The following is a 15316-nucleotide window of genomic DNA, read 5'->3' as shown; positions in this document are numbered from 1 at the left end:
GAAAGCATGATACCTGATGAGAAAATGGTGATATTAACCACGTCGCTATAGAATATCACGTTGATCAAACCTTAGGAACGATTGTTCGTTTTAAATGGGTTTTGGAAAGTATTTGACTGAGAAAATTTAGGCTTCTTTAAGTCTTCAGGCGGCTTTCATAAAGGGCTGAATCTAGTAAGTAGTCATTTTCACTCAAGAGTTTTAAAGCAGTATAGCACTTAAGGGCCAGTTAGTGGTGACTTAACCATAATCAGATGAAACAGATGATCAAACCAACCTTATGGAAAACAATGTAATCGATTAAAGGGCCAGTTAATGATGACATAACCATAACCAGATAACACAGCTGATCGAACCAACCTTATGTAATCGATTAATGGTGCCATACCATAAAAGGTCAATTATACTTACATAGCATAGCAGGGCACAACAACATTGCTCTCACAAACAATATCTGTTCAATGGGATTTGCGTGTGCTTGATTAGACTAAGCAGTGCACTGCATGAAAGTCTGCTGAATTTTGATTTCCATGTATGCGCTATGCGCGCGACTCTCACTCTTCGTGCTGTTAACATTGTTATTGCAAAGAGTGGAAAAATGAGCATCACTCTCAGAGTAAACCATATTGCTTGCTTGAGTTTGTGTATATTTTTTAAATACTAACTTTATTTGTGTGTCTGTTTGCCTTTGTCAGCGATAGTCTACGTACGCTACGTAAAGTATAATCAGGTCTATGTTTCATATGCTATGTACTGTTTTGTCATGCAATGCGCTGTTAGTATAATTAGACCTTAACGCTAAAGCCATAACAATATCATAGCCAACCAATTAGTTTTTGGTTTTTCGCCATATCCATAACCTAAAAATATTTGAGTTGGAGGATTTATTAACTTTTTGTAGATTTTATTTATTCTTTTAGATACGTTTTGACTAAGATACTTATTTTTTGTGGTACATGTTTGTAATTTTTTGCGTTTTCTTCATTTTTATGAAATTTTCACGATTTTTAGAGTAAGATACCAATAACTGATGCCACTTTGCTATGGATAAGTAAAAATATGGTTATGACTATGGCGTTATAACTATGTCAACTTTAACTCCTTCTTTAAGTACTGCTTAATGCGACTTAGACTGCCAAATGACGGCAACAAACTGAGGAGGACTTTAGGGGTTCTCTGTGGGGTACCCTCCTTTGCTGTCACATATATCAGGCGCCCTACAACTGAAAGTCGTAGTACCGTGAATGAGTTATGGATATAATATGTTTTTCCAAAAAATATTTTATTAATGTTTTTGATCTGTTCTCATATACATTTGCCCTTTTCTCAAAGACAGTTGGAAAAGAAGTAGAATATTCCTCATGATCACAACAAATCGTACGCACGGCCCTCGATATATTACTGAATCTAGCAATAGCTGAATTCAAATCCGACAACGCAAGGCTATTTCGGTAACACTAACCCCTAAAGAGGGTATACATACGTAGGTATGCAAAAAAAAAATATATATAATCAACTCACCTGGACCTGGCACGTCCTTGTCCATCCAAATCCACAGTGGGCACACCTAATCTTACTAAACGCGTAAATAAACTTTGTTCCATATTCGAATACTTTTGGAATGCCATATTTTTAATGACAGGCGGCAATTGATGATGATCCCCAATCATAATCCAACGCTTCAAACGATTATAACCATCGAGCGGATTTTGTAATAATAACGGTATGAATGTCTCAATTTCCAAAATTTGCGCTGACTCTTCCATTAAAATGTTGTCATAACGAAAACCCAAATTAACCAATTCTTTACGCTTCAGTGCTGCATGCGTACAAGTCATTGCTATAATTTTTGCTTCTTTTACCAACAAATACTTTGAGCGATCTAAACCGGTGCGTAATAACTCAAAAGCGCGAAACTCTTCCAATTCTGTGAATATATGCGTTATATAACGGAAACAAGATTTTGCAATTTCCATATAATCATCATAGGTGTCGCCCTTAAATAAGGGTTGTGGTGCATCTGCGAAAAACCGCGAAAATGGAAAATCTTTCTCGAAGACGGTACGCCAAACAGTGGGATCGCTAGCAGCTGCTTGCAGAGCATTGGCTTGTGTAAGGAATTTTTCCCAACGTGCTACCACATTGTAAAGATAGAAATATCCCGCAGTTTCGCAGGTGTATGCGTTGTCGCCGAGCACATTAAGTGATTCTTGTAATTTTTGCACTTTTTTGAGTAACTTCAAACGTTGTGTGAGTACATAATTGACGCGTCCATAACGACTAAAATCTTTTTCTGTTTCTAATGCCTCTTCGCCATGGCCCAAACGTAATAAATGACGTTCATCAATGTCTAAAGCCATAATTTTTTCAAAAAGTTGATTAAGCGCCTGATTGGAATGTGTTACGATCAGCGTACGTTGATTGGGATGATTATGATAGAGATTTGATATGATTTGCACAGCCACATCGGTTTTACCCGTACCTGGTGGACCGACGACAAGTGTGAGGCCGGGTTGCATACCAGCGCGTATAGCTTCCAGTTGAGTCGGCGTAAAGCGCACGGTATTTCTATAATTGGAGAAATACAAATTTAGTGAGTGAAAAAGGCTTAATTCGGTAGCTTTGATATACTATTATGCATACGAAGGCATCTCTTTAATAAGAGCGGGCATCGTCAGTCGGCATTTCTCAAAACTTTTTTCAGAAATGTTCAATCTAAACACAAAACTAATGCTGAGCAGAGCTCGCAGAGTATATTAGTTTTGTTCGCATAACGGAACACTGTAACGGCATAAACTAATCGAGATAGATATAGACTTCTATATATCAAAATGATCTGGGCGTAAAAAGAAATTCATTTAGCCATGTCTATTTAAAATGAACGGAATCGGATATAACCATGCCCACTTTTTCGATATCGAAAATTTCGAAAAACCAAAAAACTGCGATAATTCATTACCAAGGACTGATAAAGCGATGAAACTTGGTAGGTGGGTTGACTTTATGACGCAGAAAAGAAAATTAGTAAAATCTTGGACAATGGGCGTGGCACCGCCTAATTTTAAAAGAAGGTAATTTAAAAGTTTTGCAAGCCGTAATTTGGCAGTCGTTGAAGATATCATGATGAAATTTGGCAGGAGCGTTACTCCTACTACTATATGTGTGCTAAATAAAAATTAGCAAAATCGGATAACGAACACGTCCACTTTTTAAAAAAAATCATTTTAAAAGTCAAATTTTAACAAAAAGTCTAATATCTTTACAGTATATGAGTAAATTATGTCAATATTCAACTCCAATAGTGATATGGTGCAACAAAATACAAAAATAAAATAAAATTTCAAATTGGGCGTGGCTCCGCCCTTTTTCATTTAAATTGTCTAGAATACTTTTAATGCCAGCGCAACAAAAATTTACCAATTCTTGTGAAATTTGGTAAGGGCATAGCTTCTATGACGATATCTGTTTTCTGTGAAAATGGGCGAAATCGGTTGAAGCCACGCCCAGTTTTTATACACAGTCGACCGTCTGTCTTTCCGCTCGGTCGTTAACACGATACCTTGACCAAAAATCGATATATCTTTACTAAACTAGGTTCACATAATTATCTGAACTCACTTTATCTTGGTATTAAAAATGGGCGAAATTCGAATTTCGAAAAATGATAAAAAATGCCATAACTACATACCAAATACGAAAAAAGGGATGAAACATGGTGATTGGATTGGTTTTTTGACGCAAATTATAACTTTGGAAAAACTTTGTAAAATGGGTGTGACATCTACCATATTAAGTAGAAGAAAATGAAAAAGTTCTGCAGGGCGAAATCCAAAGCCCTTGGAATCATGACAGGAATACTGTTCGTGGTATTACATATATAAATGAATTAGCGGCACCCGACAGATGATGTTCTGGGTCACCCTGATCCGATATCTCGAAAACGCTTTCACATATACAACTAAGGTTCACTCCCTTTTAAAACCCTCATTAATACCTTTAATTTGATACCCATATCGTACAAACGCATTATAGGGTCACTCCTGGTCCACCTGTAGAACTATGGGCCACTCCCTTTTAAAATACTCTATATTACCTTCCATTTGATAGCAATGTCACACAAACACATTCCAGGGTTACCCTAGGTTAATTTTCCTACATGGTGATTTTCTCTTATTTTGTCTCCAAAGCTCTCAGCTGAGTATGTAATGTTCGGTTACACCCGAACTTAGCCTTCCTTACTTGTTATTCCTAACTTATGCTAAACACATCTAGGTATATATACAATTATCACTATTACTTACTGTTTCGGCTTATTTGCTACATAAGGGCCACGACTTTCGGGCGCATATGGCTGCACAATAATAACCTTCTCTAATGCTGGCTTCGCTTGCTCACTCTCCTCCTGAGCTTCCACCGCCTTATCTTTTTCTTCGAGTACATCTTTAAATATCAAGCGGAAGGGAGGAACGCGTTCTTGCTGGGGTGCCTCACATTTGATTTCGTAGCCAGGGAAGCTATTTTGCAGATGATCAATATTCAAAAACGTATCATTGAAATCTAAGCTGCGCTCCTGATTTGGCATTTGGGAATAATGTGCCGCACCTGGATCGCCATAGCCAAGTAGTAAGTCATGCAACCAAGGCGGCACTACACATTCTGTATTCATCAAATGTCTTATAGTCTCCAAAACAGCTTTGAAATTATTCTCCTTAGGTTTGCGACGCATTATAATGTTAAAACTTTCATAAACATCATCGGATCCCTTCAAATTCGCAAGATGACAAATGTTATTATTTATTTAAACAAATAATTTATGTATGTATATCTTAAAATATTCTACTCACTTCCTGCAAACTATCCATATCTAGTCGGTATTGATTTGAGTCCAACCAAACACGGTAGGTACGTTGTTCACCAGGCAAGAGCGGTCTTGGTTCCGGGCCATCTTCAATAACACGTCCATTTGCATCTAACATACCTTCCACCTCACAGCCACGCACATAAACTAGGCCAACTTGTGGTATGAATGGCTCACGTGCATTATATTTGGTACCTTCAAGAAAGATGCAAAATAAATTTTCAGAATACTTAGTATACTTTGAGGTTTACTCACCATAAGGCTTTGTTGGCTTAACTGTTATTAGAAAACAAACATCATGCTTACGCAAATTCTCCCATTCTTCCTTGATTTCTTTGCGTACCGACAATGTTACCGAAACATCAGCGCGCACCCTCGAAGGTTTTCTTTCGCCAATATGTGGCTTTGTTACCTCTACCACAGCGAATGAGGCGATTGGTAGCGCCATTCGCGCCCAACCACCAAAAACCACATCACCATCCTCCGATTGCCATGGTAGCATACGACTTACAGCATCCTCGATATCTTGTCGTATCTCATAAGTAGATTCCAAACGAAAGAGATTAAAATTACGTAACAAATAATCGTGCAATGTGAGAAATTGTAAATTCAACTTCGGCAAAGCTAAACAACCTTCACCCGAAAAATATTCAGATGGTACAATATTTTCATCCCAAATAATATCTTCTGTGGGATATAGTGGCATCTCATTGAGTGCTTCCAGTTGTGAGCAACGGCGCTCGTGTCGTGTTATCAAAAGTTCCTTGAGAAACTCATCATCGAGACGATGCCATTGAAAAGGTGGTTCTAGTACTTCGGGTACCAAATTCAAAAACGAAGCAATTGCTTTGAGTGCCGCAGCATTTAGAGCGCCAAAGTGACGTTGTAGAGAATCACGAGTGTCGACATTTGCGACATTCGATAATGCGAATAGGCGTAGATCGGGAAACTTGGCGAAAGCAGCACGTTGTAGTGAAGTGATTTTTTTATAGTGTAGCTGTGTCATCTGATGATCGGTGAGTGAGTCACCGGTGACGTCGCTAATTTCGAAGCGTGTATAAAATTTCAGCATATCGAGAAGCTGCATGGAAAGAGAACAATGCACATAATTTTTATTTTATTGTAAAAAAATGCGTCTTAGAAAAATTATATAAGCACCAGTCATGAAAGCTCACAAAGTTCATAAGCCGTGCGAACCTCTCATAAATGAAAAATTATTTAAATTTTCGAGGTTCCCAAACATAGTCTCACGATGGTCCTTAAGACAACATAATCTAGAGATAATTGGTGTAAAAATAGCCCCGAAATAATCCTGAATACAATCAAATAAATAGGAAATAATTCGAAATAGTGTAGGAAGGATCCTGAATTAGCCCCAAAACCATCATAAAAACAGTATCGAAATGACAACGAAATAGTCTCGGAATTATCCCAAAAACAATGCAGATATTACCTTTCAATTATCCGAAAATTATCCTGATATGATCATGGAAGATTATTGATATTATCCGGAAAGTAATCAGGAGTTGATTCTTAAAGTTTCTGCTCCGAAAGCACATTAAAAGCTCCCGATTCGGCGCTATTTCTTGTAGAAAACGGGTGCCGCTTGTTTGTGTTTGACGTTTGGACATCCATACTTCCAATATCAATAAAATGTAATTAAAGCATTCATGAAGAAAGCTTACTAGCATGGGCGATTAACTCTGTTAATCCCTAAAACTATTCGGCATCTCATGCTTGCGTGCGTTTATATTGGGTTGGCATGTTAGCGTTGATGCTTGGGCTTAGAAAGAAATTCTCTCGAAATCCACCGGTGGCAGCAGCGAAATATGGATACGTTGGGTCATCATAAACAAAGATCACCACCGAGGTCGAGTCGGAAAAAGTTAACTATTAGGATGTAAAATAGTAAAATGAACCGAATTACGGACCAATTCAACCTGTAAATTTTTATCCATCGCATAAAATAGCTGCTCGAATTGTTGATTATGAATTCATCAAAAAAAAAATTATAATAAAACAAGTAAGGAAGGCTAAGTTCGGGTGTAACCGAACATTACATACTCAGTTGAGAGCTATGGAGACAAAATAAGGAAAATCACCATGTAGGAAAATGAACCTAGGGTAACCCTGGAATGTGGTTGTATGACATGTGTATCAAATGGAAGGTATTAAAGAGTATTTTAAGAGAGAGTAGGCCATAGTTCTATGGATGGACGCCATTTAGGGATATTGCCATAAAGGTGGACCAGGGCTGACTCTAGAATTTGTTTGTACGATATGGGTATCAAATGAAAGGTGTTACTGAGCATTTTAAGAGGGAGCGGGCCTTAGGTCTATCGGTGGACGCCTTTTCGAGATATCGCCATTAAGGTGGGCCAGGGGTGACTCTAGAATGTGTTTGTACGATATGGGTATCAAATGAAAGGTGGTAAAGAGTATTTTAAAAGGGAAATGGTTTTAGTTCTATAGGTGAACGCCTTTTCGAGAAATCGCCATAAAGGTGGACCAGGGGTGACTCTAGAATATGTTTATACGATATGGGTATCAAATGAAAGGTGTTAATGAGTATTTTCAAAGGGAGTGATCCTTAGTTCCATAGGTGGACGCCGTTTCGAGATATCGCCATAAAGGTGGACCAGGGGTGACTCTAGAATGTGTTTGTACGATATGGGAATCAAATGAAAGGTGTTACTGAGCATTTTAAGAGGGAGTGGGCATTAGGTCTATAGGTGGACGCCTTTTCGAGATGTCGCCATTAGGGTGCGCCAGGGGTGACACTAGAATGTTTGTACGATATGGGTATCAAACGAAAGGTGTTACTGAGCATTTTAAAAGGGAGTGGGCATTAGGTCTATAGGTGGACGCCTTTTCGAAATATCGCCATTAGGGTGGGCCAGGGGTGACTCTAGAAAGTGTTTGTACGATATGGGTATCAAATGAAAGGCGGTGATGAGTATTTTAAAAGGGAGTAATCCTTAGTTCTATAGGTGGACGCCTTTTCGAGATATCGCCATAAAGGTGGACCAAGGGTGACTCTAGAATGTTTGTACGATATGGGTATCAAACGAAAGGTGTTACTGAGCATTTTAAGAGGGAGTGGGCATTAGGTCTATAGGTGGACGCCTTTTCGAGATATCGCCATTAGGGTGGGCCAGGGGTGACTCTAGAATGTGTTTGTACGATATGGGTATCAAATGAAAGGTGGTAATGAGAATTTTAAAAGGGAGTAATCCTTAGTTCTATAGGTGGACGCCTTTTCGAGATATCGCCATAAAGGTGGACCAATGGTGACTCTAGAATGTTTGTACGATATGGGTATCAAACGAAAGGTGTTACTGAGCATTTTAAGAGGGAGTGGGCATTGGGTCTATAGGTGGACGCCTTTTCGAGATATCGCCATTAGGGTGGGCCAGGGGTGACTCTAGAATGTGTTTGTACGATATGAGTATCAAATGAAAGGTGGTAATGAGTATTTTAAAAGGGAGTAATCCTTAGTTCTATAGGTGGACGCCTTTTCGAGATATCGCCATAAAGGTGGACCAAGGGTGACTCTAGAATGTTTGTACGATATGGGTATCAAACGAAAGGTGTTACTAAGCATTTTAAGAGGGAGTGGGCATTAGGTCTATAGGTGGACGCCTTTTCGAGATATCGCCATTAGGGTGGGCCAGGGTTGACTCTAGAATGTCTGTACGATATGGGTATCAAACGAAAGGTGTTACTGAGCATTTTAAGAGGGAGTGGGCATTAGGTCTATAGGTGCACGCCTTTTCGAGATATCGCCATTAGGGTGGGCAGGGGTGACTCTAGAATGTGTTTGTACGATATGGGTATCAAATGAAAGGTGGTAATGAGTATTTTAAAAGGGAGTAATCCTTAGTTCTATAGGTGGACGCCTTTTCGAGATATCGCCATAAAGGTGGACCAAGGGTGACTCTAGAATGTTTGTACAATATGGGTATCAAACGAAAGGTGTTACTGAGCATTTTAAGAGGGAGTGGGCATTAGGTCTATAGAGGGACGCCTTTTCGAGATATCGCCATTAGGGTGGGCCAGGGTGACTCTAGAATGTGTTTGTACGATATGGGTATCAAATGAAAGGTGGTAATGAGTATTTTAAAAGGGAGTAATCCTTAGTTCTATAGGTGGACGCCTTTTCGAGATATCGCCATAAAGGTGGACCAAGGGTGACTCTAAAATGTTTGTGCGATATGGGTATCAAACAAAAGGTGTTACTGAGCATTTTAAGAGGGAGTGGGCATTAGGTCTATAGGTGGACGCCTTTTCGAGATATCGCCATTAGGGTGGGCCAGGGGTGACTCTAGAATGTTTGTACGATATGGGTATCAAACGAAAGGTGTTACTGAGCATTTTAAGAGGGAGTGGGCATTAGGTCTATAGGTGGACGCATTTTCGAGATATCGCCATTAGGGTAGGCCAGGGGTGACTCTAGAATGTTTGTACGATATGGGTATCAAACGAAAGGTGTTACTGAGCATTTTAAGGGGGAGTGGACATTAGGTCTATAGGTGGACGCCTTTTCGAGATATCGCCATTAGGGTGGGCCAGGGGTGACTCTAGAATGTTTGTGCGATATGGGTATCAAACGAAAGGTGTTACTGAGCATTTTAAGAGGGAGTGGGCATTAGGTCTATAGGTGGACGCCTTTTCGAGATATCGCCATTAGGGTGGGTCAGGGGTGACTCTAGAATGTGTTTGTACGATATGGATATCAAATTAAAGGTATTAATGAGGGTTTTAAAAGCGAGTGGCCCTTAGATGTATATGTGAAGGCGTTCTCGCGATATCGACCAAAATGTGGACCAGGTGATCCAGAAAATCATCTGTCGGGTACTGCTAATTTATTTATATATGCAATACCACTAACAGTATTCCTGCCAAGATTCCAAGGGCTGTTGATTTCGCCTTTTAGAACTTTTTCATTTTCTTCTACTTAATATGGTAGGTGTCACACCCATTTTACAAAGTTTTTCCAAAGTTATATTTTGCGTCAATAAACCAATCCAGTTACAATGTTTCATCCCTTTTTTCGTATTTGGTATAGAATTATGGCATTTTTTTCATTTTTCGTAATTTTCGATATCGATAAAGTGGGCGTGGTTATGGTCGGATTTCGGCCATTTTTTATACCAAGATAAAGGGAGTTCAGATAAGTACGTGGGCTAAGTTTAGTAAAGATATATCGGTTTTTGCTCAAGTTATTGTGTTAACGGCCGAGCGGAAGGACAGACGGTGGACTGTGTATAAAAACTGGGCGTGGCTTCCACCGATTTCGCCCATTTTCACAGAGAACAGTTACCGTCATAGAATCTATGCCCCTACCAAATTTGAGAAGGATTGGTAAATGTTTGTTCGACTTATGGCATTAAAAGTATTCTAGACAAACTAAATGAAAATGGGCGGAGCCACGCCCATTTTGAAATTTTCTTTTATTATTGTATTTTGTTGCATCATATCATTACTGGAGTTGAATTTTGACTTAATTTACTTACATACAGTAAAGATATTAAATTTTTTGTTAAAATTTGAATTTTAGAAAAATTTTTTTTAAAAAGTGGGCGTGTTCTTCATCCAATTTTGCTAATTTTTATTAAGCACATATATAGTAATAGTAGTAACGTTCCTGCCAAATTTCATCATGATATCTTCAACGACTGCCAAATTACAGCTTGCAAAACTTTTAAATTACCTTCTTGTAAAAGTGGGCGGTGCCACGCCCATTGTCCAAAATCTTACTAATGTTATATTCTGCGTCATAACGTCAACCCATCCACCAAGTTTCATCGCTTTAACCGCCTTTGGAAATGAATTATCGCATTTTTTCGGTTTTTCGAAATTTTCGATATCGAAAAAGTGGGCGTGGTAATAGTCCGATATCGTTCATTTTAAACAGCGATCTGAGATGAGTGCCCAGGAATCTACATACCAAATTTCATCAAGATACCTCAAAATTTACTCAAGTTATCGTGTTAACGGACAGACGGACGGACGGACGGACATGGCTCTATCAAATTTTTTTTCGATACTGATGATTTTGATATATGGAAGTCTATATCTATCTCGATTCCTGTATACCTGTACAACCAACCGTTGTCCAATCAAAGTTAATATACTCTGTGAGCTCTGCTCAACTGAGTATAAAAAAAAACGTCATCATACGTATGTCATAGCTCTGTTCATTTCACAATTTTTTATTTTTTAGGGTGACAATCCTAAGAATACCAATGAAAACTGTTAAAATAACAAATTTCCGTCAATAACAAAGAATGCTGTTGATATGACAGAGATTTCTGTGGCACCATCATCATAAGAAGAAAGAAGTGAGTACTGTGAGTGTAAGTTTCTCTTTTAAATTAGGCGATGATTTGCGTAGTATTAACAGTTGTGCGCTGTTCAAATGACTAATGAAATCAGTTCTTTTAAGAGGAAAATCATTTATATTGACCGGGAATCTGTTATTTTTACAGAATACTGTTGCGACCAACTGTTTCTCTTCTGTTGAAATTACTAAACAAATCCGTTCTCATGACATAAACTCGGTTAAATTAACCATAATGCGAAGAATTGTACCGAATGTTGTTAATGCAAGAACAAAATACTTCGTGTACGAAAAAAAACGAAAAGCCTCAGCTTAAAACACCTGCTTTAATAACATCCGTGAACGATTCGGTTTGTTTGCAACAATCAAATGTCGGCAGCACAACAAAACAAAAAACAGGTCACAATACACCAGCACAATCTCGTATGTATGTTAGCAGGAGTAACTGTAGTACGAGTAACGGTACTGGGTAACTATGTGCTGACGCACAGTCAAAAAAGCTCAGCAATTCGATATCTCGTGTCACAACGCCACCACAACAAAGCAACAACAATAAATCGATGAACCAACACCACCATAAACAAATGAAGTGCTTGCGACTTGTATTGTGGTGGCAGTTTGCGGGATCTGCGGTTGTGGATGATAGAGTGTTGGGTAATAGGAGGAAATTTAGAAGTAAGACAAGCGTTTTAAAAGCTAGCAATTACACGGCACGCGCTGCAAACCACCAACTCTATATAATCCTTTGTACTATGAGCTGGTAGTCATGCGCGTATGCTCCATGTAAACGATTTTGGGAAATCTCGAACACATTCTGCATGTGAACTGCGTGCGGCCCACTGACGTTGAGGCTTCACCAAACACAGTACATGAAAAGTTAATATCTGAGTGCGCCACAAATACGGAAGTTGATTGTTGCGTAGGTATGTACTGCTATTAAGAAAAATATAGGGCACAATAGCTCCTTGGCGATGGCAACCGATAAATGCAAAGCATAACTAACTTGTGGAAACTTGGGCGCACATTAAGCGCCAATTTAATATTTATCAAAATTATAGCGCACAAAATCGTAAAAGTTTAGGAAGATATTGAAGAAATTGAGCTTCAGAGTTTTTGGACAACACCAGATTTCTTTTTTCTATTTTCGTCTTAAGCAAAGTTTTGCATTTTCAGTCAACGATCGTTTGGAGTGATATGGAAAAAGTTTTCAAGCACTTTTTTGGCGGTTGAGCGAAGGATGAAAGAGAGGTGGATAAAAGTGAGTTAAAGCAATATTTACTTTGATTGAGTTTTATTGGTGGAATTGGGTCAGCAGCTGCAATGATAACAGAATATTTTTGTGCTAGGGTAGGTCAGGTTACAGTGGCTACCCCGCTAACAAGGCTATGGGGCACACTTAGGCCAGCCCATTAGGCCCATTGTCATACCACTAAATGAACTATTGCCCTCTTGCTTACGTCTAATGTAGTTAAGGATGCCTTCAATTACCGCAGAGCAAAGTTCCGCTAAACGATGAAGTGCTTGTTAAGACATTTCATACATGCCATGACCAGAGATAGGCATCTGCAGAGAAAATACTGAACACTCGCTATTTTTTATTCATATCTACTGCTCCGAGAGAATTCATTCGTTGGGGTTCCCATGCGTTCGTCTGGTATTCCCATTAGATAGTGTTCCGTTAATATCTCGACCAATGGACCTAGGGACAGGCGGTTGAGAATTATCAAGAGCCTAGTTCGGTTGCCATTTATGTCAGAGTACGTAGCAATGTTTGTAAGATGTTAGAATAGTAGCCATCGAGCAGCATCCTTTATGACTGTAAGTTCTTACATATCCAGAATCAACCCCGACATACAAAATGTATGCCCCGCTTGCAATGTGTCCCCACATGACACCAACCATCTCTTTAATTGTAATATGGAACCAATGCCTCTAACGCCCCTTTCATTATGGTCCACCCCTGTCGAAACAGCAAGTTTCCTTGGACTCCCGTTAGAGGATATTGATGACAATTTGTGATCGGTCGCAGCTATTAGGTGGGGCGAAACATTGCTACAACAACAACAACTGTAAATTCTGCCTGAAAGACACTGCAATGGTTTGGTAGCCTATTACTTACGGAGCGGGAAAGATATTTTAAGTAGATACCATTACATTAACATTAAGTAGGTTTTATGTGTGGCATTAATGTCCACGTTTTGCCTACGGTTGCTTTAGAGACGTAGAGAGCAGTACTGACCTCATTAGACTTGTCCTCGCCATGTATGTTCCAGTTCTATTTACAGGCCAAAATAACTCCGAGGTATGCAACCTCAGGCGGCCGCCACACCGAAGATCGTGGGTTCAACTCCCCGTCAAAGCAATATCGAAAATTTAAACAAAAAAGTTTAAAATGAGAAACAAAAACATTTTTTTAGGCGGGGTCACCTCTCGGAATTGATTTGGCAAACACTCCGAGTGTATTTCTGGCATTAAAAGCTTCTCAGTGAAAATTCATTTGCCTTGCAGATGCCTTTCGGAGTCGGTTCCGTTTTTGCAACCGGTTACTTTTGGGAAATGGCCACTTGTTTGGAATCGCTTATAATTGTGGAACGTTTCCTTTTTTTGGAATCGATTACCTTGTTTGGAACCGATTACTTGTTGAAAATTTCTACTTTTTTGGAACGGGTTACTTTTTTTGGAAGCGGAAACATATCCGCTCTCACCCAGTCTCTTTTTTGAAACCGATTATTTTTTGGAACCGATTACTATCTGGAGCGGAATATTTTTTTGGAACTGATTTCTTTTTTTAACCGGTTTTTTATTTGGAGCCTAGAACTTTTTTTGGAACCAATTACTTTTTTGGAACCGGTTTTTTGTTTTAGAACCAAATATTCTTATAAAACTAAATGAATTATCTGTCGGGTACAACAATGAGCTATACTTAAACAGTAGGCTATTAAGCGCCAAATACACGACACGAACATTTCCGCGAACATTCCCGTTATGTCATGTTTCTGCGACCTTTTCTGTCGTGTATGGTGGTGTTTGCCAGTTCGCGCGTGTATGGCGAAATGGCTCATAATCGTAGTAATTTCTGAACGGAACAGACGTGCGCGGAAAAGTAAAATGGACAATAAAAAATTTCTGAGTGAATATATTGAAATGTATAAATCTTTGCCATCATTGTGGCAAGTAAAAAGCAAAGATTATTGTAATAGAATCAAAAAGAATAATGATTATGCGACTTTAATCGAAAAATTAAAAGAACTAGATCCTGATGCCACAAAGGATACAGTTATAAAAAAAATAAGTAGTTTGCGGGCGCAATACCGGCGTGAATCAAAAAAAAAGAGATAGTTTGAAGTCTGGTGCTGGTGCTGAGGATGAATATGTTCCTACTCTTTTGTAAAAGTTGGTCAAATGTTGCCTTGCTCATACGAACGTAATTTTTAAAATCATTTTGTGACGTGAATTCCAGTTCTTTAATAAGCTCACTTTGTCCAAGAACTGCTCGTTTTTTAAACCATTCTTTGCACCAAATTCTTTTTTTGCGATCTTCTCTCTTTTTCTTACGCTTAATTGCCACAGCGAGCAATATTTCTGCAGCACAATTGTTGTCCGTATTCATCGCTGTCTTAAAGAGAACTAATGTTCGGCCAAAAGTTCGTATGGTGTATGGCCAAAGCTGCGAACAAGATTGCGGAATGTTTGCGGAAATGTTCGTGTCGTGTATTTGGTGTATTTGGTGCTTTAGCAAAGTCATTGCATCCCTGCAAAAATCGTGCGATTAATCCATAAGGAGAGCGGTCTGCGATTGATCTCTTTTATTCACAAAGGGGTATAATTGATCCCCTATAGTTCCTTTTGGGTTTATTTGGCATCAGTCAGTTTAAAATTTATGTAGCCAATTAAAAAGAAAAAAACAACAAAAAACAAAGCAGCAACGAAATGAATAAAATGAAATGATTAAATGTGATTGAATAGAACCATTTAAGAAAACTGCGAAGCTCTATACCGAACCTAAAATACTAGGACAATATGTTCCATTGTCGTAATATTTCTTTTGCTTTTATTATTCTACAACACCAATACGAAAAAAATTTAGAACATTGCATTAAATTAAAAAAAATCAT

The 15316-nt window shown here is 38.7% G+C and overlaps 1 protein-coding gene across 1 annotated transcript in view; it reads right to left on the bottom strand.

Annotated features, from left to right (window-relative positions):
• Positions 1-15316, bottom strand: part of LOC137249390 (RNA helicase aquarius) — an 83682-nt gene that overhangs the window by 5525 nt on the left and 62841 nt on the right. The window contains exons 5-8 of the mRNA XM_067780812.1: positions 5114-5939; positions 4845-5053; positions 4302-4762; positions 1522-2568 (exon numbers count right to left, since the gene is read on the bottom strand). Coding sequence (XP_067636913.1) covers positions 1522-2568; positions 4302-4762; positions 4845-5053; positions 5114-5939 — 2543 coding nt within the window. The remainder of the gene's footprint in view (positions 1-1521; positions 2569-4301; positions 4763-4844; positions 5054-5113; positions 5940-15316) is intronic.

This window comes from Eurosta solidaginis, chromosome 1 (genome assembly GCF_040869045.1).
Source record: "Eurosta solidaginis isolate ZX-2024a chromosome 1, ASM4086904v1, whole genome shotgun sequence".
Taxonomy (NCBI): Eukaryota; Metazoa; Arthropoda; class Insecta; order Diptera; family Tephritidae; genus Eurosta; species Eurosta solidaginis.
The sequence above is the reverse complement of the archived record's forward strand: the minus strand, read 5'-3'. Positions and strand labels throughout refer to the sequence as shown.